Source organism: Ceratosolen solmsi, unplaced genomic scaffold, assembly GCF_000503995.2.
Source record: "Ceratosolen solmsi marchali unplaced genomic scaffold, CerSol_1.0 scaffold27, whole genome shotgun sequence".
In the NCBI taxonomy this organism is placed as follows: Eukaryota; Metazoa; Arthropoda; class Insecta; order Hymenoptera; family Agaonidae; genus Ceratosolen; species Ceratosolen solmsi.
Window position 1 is genome coordinate 6,273,818 of NW_011948426.1, and position 12,354 is coordinate 6,286,171.

At 23.7% G+C, this 12,354-nt stretch overlaps 1 protein-coding gene across 1 annotated transcript; it reads right to left on the reverse strand.

The window, feature by feature from the left end:
- Nucleotides 1–5,514: 5,514 nt before the first annotated feature.
- THADA (Thyroid adenoma-associated protein homolog) lies at nt 5,515–11,772 on the reverse strand. The gene is made up of 16 exons (XM_011501031.1): nt 11,736–11,772; nt 11,583–11,651; nt 11,382–11,522; nt 10,693–11,316; nt 10,524–10,630; nt 10,130–10,439; nt 9,808–10,059; nt 9,372–9,731; nt 9,014–9,292; nt 8,688–8,876; nt 8,428–8,621; nt 7,766–8,342; nt 7,528–7,687; nt 7,198–7,454; nt 6,791–7,115; nt 5,515–5,549 (listed from the first exon to the last, which is right to left on the reverse strand). The coding sequence occupies exons 1-16, from the start codon at nt 11,745–11,747 to the stop codon at nt 5,515–5,517; spliced, it is 3,891 nt and encodes a 1,296-aa protein (XP_011499333.1). The 5' UTR covers nt 11,748–11,772.
- Between the last annotated feature and the right edge of the window lie 582 nt (nt 11,773–12,354).

Consider the following 12,354-nt stretch of genomic DNA (forward strand, 5'->3'; position numbering starts at 1 on the left):
AAATTTGTATTGTGTTTTTGTCAAGTTGAATTGCAACATTTTAATTCATAATTTAACTATTTGACGTTATTAAACACATTTTTAACTATTATACCAATTGATACTTATTTTTTATATATCAAAATGTTTAAAGGAATAAAAATTTATTACATTATAAACATTTTACCGCAACATTTTGTTAAATTAAAATTTTATTAAAATATAAAAAATTTGAAACATATTAATTTTATGTTTTTTAATAGTGTGAATAATAGTAATAATATAGGTTCATCCGCACACTAATTGCTCGCTAAAATATGTAGGATATACTTTCCATTGCAATCACAAATAAGATTCGTATTAAAAAATGAATTTATTTCAAAATATTGAAATAACAGACTCATTAACTAAAATCACTAACCGTGCGTGGATGATGAATTTACTTTTATACCAAGCTTTTTGTCTAATTTAGAAATTTACAAATATGTATACATTAATTCATATCTGGAAATGTGTTTATCGGTATTTACTCGCATTAGTTAGGATTGTTTAATCTTTATAGTAAATATGAATCATAAAATGAAATTTTCTATAGATTATTGGGTTATAACAAATTTAATATAGGAATGCATTTTTCATATTCTATGGCATACCTATCACCAGCACTATAGTTGTAAAATATGTTGATCAAATTATGTTTTTCGTTATGTAAAAGATGGGAGTTTGTGTAACAAATCTAAACGTGTAAACTACTTCAAACCTGACTCTTCAGGTATGAATATTTATCTTTATTTTTTATTTATTAATTGATAATTTCATAATACAAAACACAAATGAGAAATTACATTAAATATTTTCCAAATAAGTTTCAAATATTTTTATTGTTTGAGAACAAACATTAAATACTGTCTCACATTTTTCTTCTTTTTATTTAAACATCATTTCGCTGATAATGGTTAGATTTTTAGGAATATAAAATCGATAATGGATAATACTTTGAAATAAAATCAACGAATTATATTAGTGTGAATGGTGTATTTCGTATTCTGTTATTTTAGTCAAATATTATTATAAACTCGGTTGAATTAAGCCAATAAGGCGTATAGTATATTGAATTAAACTTTCTTATATTTCTCAAATATTATAACTTCCATTATAATATTCATTATTATATTTTGAAAATAACTTCATAAGTTCTTGAACAAAATTATTTATAATATATGAATATAATACTTTCTAAATAAAATATAATGAAAAAAGATTTTTTTAAATCAATCTTTATTTCATACATTGACATGAAAAAATGATAGACATTGTACTATAGTTAATAATATTTTAAATAAAATTGAATTTATAATTTAGATCATATAATATATAAAAGTTAGCTGGAGTATCTGATTTCGAATAGCAATTGACATATAAAGACAAATTGTATAACAAAATGCATAACAATTATACATGAGGTGCAACCTTTATACCGAAAAAGAATAATTAATAATGGATAATTAAGGTTAATTCATAAATATATATATATATATATATATATATATATATACGTGTGTGGGTGTGTGTGCGCTCGTGCAATTTAAAATGTGAATTGTTAACTCATGAATTAAATATTTTTATCCCTTATATTATTTTATCTATAAATGTACCTGATGATCTGATTAAAATTTTTAATTGACGAATTACATTATATGAAAGTACACTTTAATATTATAAAAAGTCATTATAATATTTAATATTAATAGTTTAAATAAATTTATACGTAAATAAATAATAATCGAAAATATTAATTTATTGTATTCATATTTTCTTTATAATAATTTCATACATTATTAAATTAATATTTAATATTTAAATGGAAAACTAAAAATGAATAATTATGAACATAAATAATGCGATGATCTCATAAATTGCTGTAAGGATGGAACGAAGACAATACAGTGCAAATTTAACAACTGAAGCAAAGTAGTTTGTTCTGGCTAAATTTACACCTTATTTAATTACAGCGGGAGTCACAAAAATATGAGTTTTGCGGTAGCTCTAAAATCAACCATATATTTCCATGTTATTAATAAAGATTATTTTCATAATAATTCTTATACGTTTATTATTTTTATTTAATACAATATGTAAGAAATCTATCAAAAAATCATTTTTAAGTAACGGTAGTTTTCATTACTCATATTCAATATTAATAATCATTAACCTCACACAATAAAATATTATATTTTTCTAATTTTTAAATATATTTATCAATTATTTTATTTTGAAATATTCAGAGCCTCTTAAATTTTAACTTAAAAGAAGATCGAATATCAATACCTACAAAAAAAATTAAATATCTTAAATAAAAATTACTAATTTTTCTATAATAATATTTGTAATTATAAATAATTGGCCTAAAATATTTTTAAACATTGATTAATTACATAAAATAATGATAAATAGATAAAACTTATAAGAAATATAAAAAAATAATATATAAACGAAAATTCAGCAAGGACATAGAAAAGAAAAAATATTACCTTTTATAAAAAATCTAAAAATATATTAATATTAAAGATACGAATAAACAATGAAATATCATTATATTTATATTTTATGGTCATCCTTTTGTATTTTATTTGTTCTATTTTTATTTTTTCTAAGAAAATTGAGATTATACCTTTTGTCGTAAATTATAAATTTATAACTTTTTGAAATGTTATAATTTCCATTATCATGTAATTATTATTTTTTTTTAAGTTGCAAATTATTTATTTAATTTAACTATAAAATGCTTATTTAATTCAGGATTCAATTATAATTTAAAAAAGTCGTACTTAACAAATCGAATCAATTTTAAATCGCTTGAATGTTTTGATAACAATTGTTTCATTTTTTTATTTGAAAACTTACATATAATTCATAATTAATTCATCATTAAAGCATATTTAATTTTAAATTTAGAATTTAAAAACTTATAATTGAAAAGAAATAAAGAATTAAGGTGCTGAATAAATTGTATATGTTTACAAGGATACTTCATCTATTACATTTTTACATAAGTTACAGTATCGAAAAACAATTAATTGAATCAATCGATGATCTTTCAATTCCCCATTCTAATCATAAACACGTACTTACTAATCTTGATACATGAAAAAAAACAGTTCGTTATGTTACTCATGATGTTAATTTCGTTAGATAAAAAATTAACAAAAAATAAAATAATACAATTGCAAATTGTAAAACGGAATTATTACTCAATTTTTTAAATTTATAAATAACTATAATCTATAATATAATCTATATAATCTATAATAATAAATTTATAAATAAATATAATGTATTCTTGAGTTTATTACATTATACAGCAATAAGGATTTTTAATCTATAGAAAATGTATTACGTTCAAAACAAAATAATTTCCAATATAAGACAATGTTCAACAGATATGTAATATGTGTACTAAATAATTTTAATCAATATGTGTGATAAATAACTGAATTCCACGTTTACTTTTATTTGATTGATTAGAAAATCAACGTATGAATGAATAATAAGACTTATTTTTAAAACATTAAATAAGGTAAAATATATCTTATAAATATTAATAAATAATAAACTTATAAGTTAAAAATTATTTACTACTTTGATTACATTAAAAATAAGTATAAAGCACTATTATAGTAAAAATAAATATAAAACAGCTTAAATTATGTATTTAATTAATAAATAATTATATCAATCGAAACCAAAATAAAAATTTTGATTTGATATCTCACGTTTCTAGTTGTCAATTCGAAGTACTTGATCCAAAGAAAGAAACGTGATCCGATAGAGAAAAAGCAAGACTGAAAAACTTCAACAGAAAACTTACTTGATTCGCAAACGATCAACGATGCTGCGTACTCTGTAATTGCACAGTAAACCTTACGTCAATTATCTTCTTCGGCCCGTCCTCTCACTCTTTCTCTCTCTCTTTCTCTCGCTACTCTCTTCCGCAACTACAATAACCATTAACAACATAATTACTTCAGAATTGTAGTACTTCAATAGCAATGAGAATGACAATAACAATAATAACAAAAACACAAATGTTTTGGGAAATTAGCGGAACACAAGGTGACCGAAAATAAGTGTCAGACTGACTATTGGTGAACATTAAAACGATCACGAATAATTGTAATGTAGAACAAACATCAGTCTAAGTCTTGAAATAGCTTGAGGTACACTTTGAAATATCCACCAAGTCCTCACAGCCTCTAAGTTCCGTAGGCTTGATCCTCAACTCAGCACAACAGTTCCATTGATTACACACACACACATACACGAAAGGTCATTGTTTCTTTATAGGCTAGGGATAATCCAGATGCAATTAATAGCAAATATTCTACGACTAAGAAAACAAATCTATTACCGAACTTTGAACGGTAATGATTTTATGATGTGCGACACAAAGCTTTAATCCTCCCACCGTTGAGTTCTGAACCGATACTAGAGATACAGACTGACGGAAAAAGAGGGAGAGAAAATGAACGCGTGCATGTGTACGAACAGAGCCCGTATGTACAATCAAGAGAGACGACGAGAAAAGAGAGTTATTATTCTTCACTTCTGCTCGATTTTACCTGTATATATGCCCATGCGCGTATACATGACAATGAATGTACACACGACTGGCGGGAATATGAAAATCCGCGCGCGCACGAACTATAAAGAGCATGCGTCTGGGCAAGTGTGTGTACATGTACGCGAAATCCGGGATTACCGAAGCGACAGAATCGAAGATTGCCAAGAGCGCAGGTACACATACTAAGTCATAAAATAAGATATTTACGCCGCCAATCTCGCATGCGCAATACTACTTTTATTTAATTGGTGTTTCGAAGCGCGCGGAATATTAGCTAATCAAATATATTTTAGGAGCAACACCGACTTTTTGTTTATAGACTATTTTTCACATTATTTCTCACATTATTATTGTTTTATTGCATATTTTATTATTGTTATTTTCACGTATTAAAATCTTTATTAGTAATCTATTCAAACATACGTATAAATATAATTTCCATAATTAATCAAATAAATGCTATCCAGTGTATTCATAATAAAATTAAGTTGCACATCCCCATGCACGCGCGCGCATAAATAAATATATATATATATATTTATTTGTAATTAAGCTTAGATCTGATCTTGAAGAACTGTGTGCAAAAATCACTTACGAGAGCAAAGTAGAATCAGCGTTATATCGATTTCAAATGGAAGTCACTAAAATGTTTTTGTTAGAGTTCACTGGGAAGAGGATAATACAATAAATTATAAATATATCGTGGTATGTATAAAGTCATGGACAGAATAGTTATTTTTTAATAAGTCTACTTTATGCAAATATATATATTCTCTTTGTAGCTTCTATTTTTTTAATACACTTTACGTTAAAAATTAAAAAAAATTAATTTTTCGAAGAAAACTATGTGCATTATTTATACAATTTTTATGGATCAATTCAGTCTATTTAACAGTTGAAAGAGAAGAATTTAATTATGACTCAAAAATCTTCCCAAGAATAGTCAAAACTGCAAAATTTTAAAGTATTAAAGAAATTTTTAAATATATGATAAAATACTAATGAGTCGTATGCAAGAAAATAAAAATACAATAATCAATTGCAGATGTATAGAAACATTACAAAACAATATCATTAGTATTTACTAATAAATACTAGTGATAACTTTCGTACAAATTGTAAACAATTCGACGTTACTCATCTGAGAAAGCTGCATAAAAACTTCTAAATTAAAATGTCAAGTATAGATTTAAGTTTATTCGGGCTATAATACATTAAAATTTGTAATTTAATTAGGTATGCAGTCATTATGATAATTTAAAAACATATTACACATGATTTTATTTATTTTAGTTTACCCACACCTTTTTTGCAGTGATTAATTCATCTAAGTTGTCATGCATGATGATAGGATTTACTTCGTCAATGCCGTGAAAATAAAAGCTACCAAAGGATTTCAAAATTGAAACAGATATGATGTGATAAAAGAAACGCTATTCTTGTAAAGTATATAAAGATTAAGTATTACTAAAATGAAATAAAAAAAAACTTGTTATGTAACATTAAAAGTGATAAAATATTTGTCAAATTTAGACTTTCTATATATATATTTATAAATGTATAAACCATTCATATATTATGCAATTTAAATGCTTTATATACATAAATGAAAATTAAAAGTTAAAAGTAACGATTTAAACATGTTATTTATTTATATTTTTATATATAAAAACAAATTCGAGACAAAATATACAATTTTATTTGACTTAAAATTCAATCTAAAATGTTTCACAATCTCAATAAATAATATATTCATACATACATGTTTATATCACTAATTTTTATCATCATTTATCATAATTGTAACAAAAAATTATTCATTTCTGTTATACCACATTCATGACATTATAAAATATTAACTACATAAATATATTAACAAAAATAACTATATTATATAAATATACAAAATTACTATCATTTTATAGATTTATCGTTGGTAGATATTAAAGTAATATCTAATTCTTGTTTAAATATTGTAAATTTAATTTATTATTCATCAAAATTATAACGTTATACTTTCAAAAGAACTTAGTTTTGTTACTTATATTCGAAAAACTTTTGAATTGAACATTACTATAGCCAAAAATAAATTTTACTTGTTAAATAAATTTGAATAAATGATTAAATATTTTACTTATTGGAATAATTACTTATTAATTAATCTATCAATATAATTTATTTAGTCTACGCCATTTTTACTTATTATTATTTGTTTAATATCCAAGTATGAAATTTCTTTTATTAATTTAGCTGGATATGTTGGATCCAATAGCCTTTTTAATGGTTTTTCAGTATTAGGAATCATATTTTGATATTTGACTATTAATTCGATTAAATTTTGAAACTCATAAGTATTATCTAATTTAAGCTGTTTTTGTATCCATTCCTTTATTGAATTGGATAATGTTCTTGAAGCTAAATTATATTTAGAAATAATCTGCTTTAAATGAAAAATGCACATATCTTTAATTAGTAATGGATCAAAACACTCATAATTACAACTTTTATTAAAAACCTGAAAATAATGAAAGTAAATTTGATTTAATTTTTTTGTCTTAATAAATGTAAATAAATAAAATAAAATTTCATAACTTTACATCGGTTTCATCCATTTCTTCAATAAGAACTGCTGATGTTGACATACACCAACAAAAAAATGCAGCCACAATAGCTTCAATATTTTCTCCAAATGTTAATACAAACTTTTGAAAAAATACCTCTATTATAATTGCTTCACAGCCTAATTTACTTCCTGGTAACAATTTATCTACAATTTTCGCTGCATTTGATCTGATTTGAATATTATCGTCATATATTAATTGTAAGAGTATTGTCCACCAATTCAAAATGAAATCTGTAATAATAAATTTTAAAACATTTTCATTAAGTTGTAAACATATTAAATTTATGAAATATATTGAACTTACAAATATCATGATTTTTCATTGGATTAATATAGAGATCAAATAATACTTCAGATATACCGATTCTACAATCAATATTTGATTCCATATCAGAATAATTTAAAAAAGTATCATAAATAATGATTTTAAATTCTTTCAAAATTTTAAAATCTAATTTAAAATCCTGCAAATAAAAGTTTTTTTATGTTAAAAATCTAAATTTATCAATATTTATAAAAATTAATTGGTTTCACAATTATACATTATATTTTTTTAAAATAATTCCAAACGTCTTTCCAAATAATTTGAAAAATGTGCCTCTCGGATAAAATGTTTTCATTTTAAGTTGGAAACTCAGTTTCTTAAAAATTTTAATGCACATTAAAAATTTTTCCATTTCTGTTGTAAAAGTACTATGAGTGTATTGAACATCTTTTTCCATATCTATAATCGCTTTATACATAAATTCAAAGACTTCATCTTGTACATCAGAATGGGTGATAGGTGCTTGCAGTGTTTTAACAGATGTCATAAATCCTAAGTTATACAACATTGGACTGTTTGTTTTTTGTACTATATAAATTAATTTTGACCAAATAACTGATAACATTTCAGTATTATTATGATGTAATAAAAGTATCCAAAATTTAGAGGCAGAACTTTGATTATTTATTAATGGGCCAGTATAGTTGTCATTATCCAATGAAGTAATAAGTAAATTTACTGCAGTAATTTCATACAACTCAATACCAGGATTTTTTATCAGTATTTTCCTATTTGTCAAATGTAATTGAATCTTTTCAAGTATATTTAAAAATATTGTTTCCTTATAAATCCAACTAACAGATAAATCAATTTTATATTTATTTTATAATATACAATGTTCTAAATATCTATGTATTGTTTATATATCATTAAATTTACCTGTACTGTTCAAGTTTTGATAATTCTATTAAAATTTCAAGTACAATTGTAGATACAGGAAAACAAGCAGGATAGCAGTTGGAATTTTCTAAATTTCGTAATATTTTTGAATTTAATAAATTTAAAAAGTTTTTAAGTTTTTCACTTGCCAATTCAACTTTAGAAAATTGTTGACTCCTTACAAGTTCAAGTAACTGCAATTAAATACTTTGCTTATTATAAAATATATAAAAAAAAATGCATATAAAATAAATTATTACTTGAAGGGCATAACCATGTAATAAATTGAGAGACAATTCTTTAGTAATCATTACATTTAAAAGATTGCACAAAATAGATAATATATTTTTTTCGGTTAATAGTGGCACCAAAGCTCTGGCTGCTAATTCTCGAGTTTTGTAAACAATACTTTTTCCACATTTTGATACTAAATCAATGAATTTGTCAATCTATAAAATAGTAATTTATTTTAAATATTTACTAATATATTTAATATGTGGAACATAAATTCTTAATGATTTAGTTTAACATCTACAATCATTAACATTTTTTTAATTTTAATCTTTCATTTAATAAAAATTATAACCTGCCAGTCTTCATCTGTAATATCAGAGCTGACACTTGGATACAAACGAGACAATATTAAAAGTATGGATTGAATTTTCGGTGTAATATAATTTTCAGTTTGATTTATAAATATTGTCAATTCATTTAATAAAAATGGTAACAAAATAGGATATCTGTCAAAAAAAATTTTTCCCGTCATTTTATTATGTAATGTTAAATTTATATGATCCTTGGTTCTCTGAGCTCCAAAAACTCTAATGACAAGAGAACTAAACAATAATGTTGCGGCATTTCTTTCCTATAATACAAAAGAAGTAAATTTTATAATAAAAGTGAAGTAAACAAAATAAAATATAAATAGTATATAAAATATTTACAGCCCATGATTTTCCGTCATAACTTTTAAAAGCAGTTATGAAACCTTCGGCTATATAATCTTTGACTAAGTCTCCTAATAAACAATGTCTAAACAATGCCCTCAAAATATTCAAAGCATGTGTTTTAATTTCTGTCACTTTATTTAATTCTGTACATTTTGTTTCTATTCCATTAGCTTTATGAATGATAATTAATTTTTTGTATTGAGTAAATAGACTTTCTTGAAATAATAAATTTTCCACATCGTTTAAATTATAATTATCTTCTACAGTGACCAATTTAAACAAAATTCTTATTATGGAATGAAAAGTTAATATCTTTTTATCATTACATTTTTTAATTTCTGAAGTTACTATTGCCTGGTAAAAATGATATGAATTGATAGTTATAATATATTTTTAAATATAATAATAAGAACCAAAAAATTCTACTTACCTGCATCATAAATGGTACACCAGCACTTCGTCTAGTTGCACATAATTTTGAATTTTCAGGTACTAAATGAACAATAGAAATTAGTAATTGCTGCAACCATATGATCGGTAGCTGTTTAAGAAATATCTGTGTCTCATTCAAATGCCATAATCGTCTACATAACTGTCCAAAGCCAACATAAGCTTGTTCAAATGCTCCTCTATGTTTCGTTTCACACAATAAAGAAACAAGTTGATTTCCAATTTCTTTAATCTATAAAATTTTAATTACAATGTTAATAAAATTATAATATCTTTTATTATGATTATTTATTAACTTATACCTGATTTTCATTTAATAAACCAGTTTTTTTTGTGTCATCATATATTGAAACGTGCGTTGTTAAGTAACCAAATAATAAACTAATTTCTTTGACAGTTCTCCAAGAACAAAGTAAAATCATTTGTGATGTGATTATAATTGATTCCATATTCTTGGAAATATTATCTAAATTATGAGAATTCAAATCCATTGGTAGATGTCCTTCTGGAGATGAATTATTTACAATCTGAGATACTGCAGTATTTAATTTAAAGCAAATGTTTACTAGATCTGATAAAAGAGTTTTCCAATTTTCATCATTTATAATATTTCTAATAAAAAAAATTGAATAAAAATAATATCAACATTATTTTGATAAATTAAAATTTATTATAAATTAGTCAGCAATTTCTTACCTTAAATTAACAGTCGATAATATACTATGAATACAAAAAATATATCCATATAGAGAATGTTTACTTACAGCAATTACAATATTTTCTACAGCCAATTTTACAGGAGTCTAAAATATTAACATTATCATTGAATTTTACATAAAATTAGAAATTGTATAGAATTACATACTTCAAGACATAATTTTAACAACATAATCATGTAAAAAACATTTTCTTCTTCTATACAATTTTTTTTCTTAAATTTGATTAACTCGAGCAAAATTTCTTGTATGTTTGATGATAGCATACTAATTTTAAACATATATGCAGCAGTAACACTGTCAAGAGGTCTAACACTATTACCCATTTGTATAGCAACATTAATAAGTTCTAAAACCTTTATTTTAGTATCAAAAAACGATTCTGTAAGCTTACATGACTTAATCAGTCTGAATGCCATATCTTTGTTTACTTCGTAAGTATCTAAAAGAAGACAATCAAGTAATTTCTTAAACTGATGGAGGTCCCACAAAAAACTTTGTAAGTCCTTGCTTAAAAATTCATCAATCAGACAAAGTATTTGTAGACTAGATTTTTTATGAACATTTATAGCACCAGGATATAAACTATTCAAACAAATTTCATGTACAAAAATTATAAATATTTGATAAGACTTCATATAAGCTTGAACATCAAATGAATCCTCAAGGGAATTAGAAAATTCAGGATGAAGATTTTTTAACTCCTTCAGTTTATTTTCTTTATCTAATTGTCGCTTTAAAACAGCATAACTATCATTAAGTCTTTTTAAAATCTGAAATTAATGCAAGTTCAATTTAACAATAGTACAATTATTTTTAAAAAATTATAGTTGCTTACTTTTTTTATTAAAGGAACAAATTCAATTTTTTCTCTGAGATTGTATTTTAAAAATGTAGTTATTAAATTGAGTTCTTGTTCTGTAAAAGTTAAAGTACTTTTTTTTGATATTGCAATCAGTTTTAATGTATCGAGTCGTATCTAAAAATATAATGATTAGATAGTACAATTGTTTAAAAATATATATCTTACTAAATTTACCTCTTCACTACTGCATGTCAAAGAGTACTCCAAATGCTTATAATCTTGATCATTATACCACCTAAATTTCTGAAATTTAAAATGATCTTAGTACAATTTTTAATATTAGCTGTATATTTAAAAAAATCATAAAAATAATGAATTATTATCTACCATTTCAGACATTGTTATAAAATTTCACAAATCAACTTATAATGTGCAACAAAATAAAATATCTATTACGGTAGTTTAGTAAATAATGCTTTAATATTAAAATACATTAAGCTTTAATCTCGATAATTCTAATCACTTCCTAATTTAATTTCACTACTGATTAAAATAATATAAAGCGTAGTTGTATGAAATATATGTTGCAATAACATATTTTATTACAATAAATGAAATCATTAAATAAATTCTGCAATTTGTGAACATTAAACCAGTCGATGATGCCAATTCATATCATATTAGCATCGTGTTAAGATAATGTTTTAATGCAGCTGCCAGATAAAAACATTTCGATATAGCTGTTAATTTACAACACCGAAAAAATACTCGTACATTCCAAATCTAAACAGATTGGGTTTCTCAGCTTATTCCGATAAATAAATATTTTTCTAATTTGAATTGACTTTATATTAAGTGAATCTACTGAATTCATCGCTAGTTTCATAGGCTACCAACCCTGCGATAAATACCAGATAATGTGAAGTGATGAAACTATGTACACTATACATCTTTTGAAAATACTCTTAATATGAATCAGCCACCTGGTGGCAATCTCCATTATACT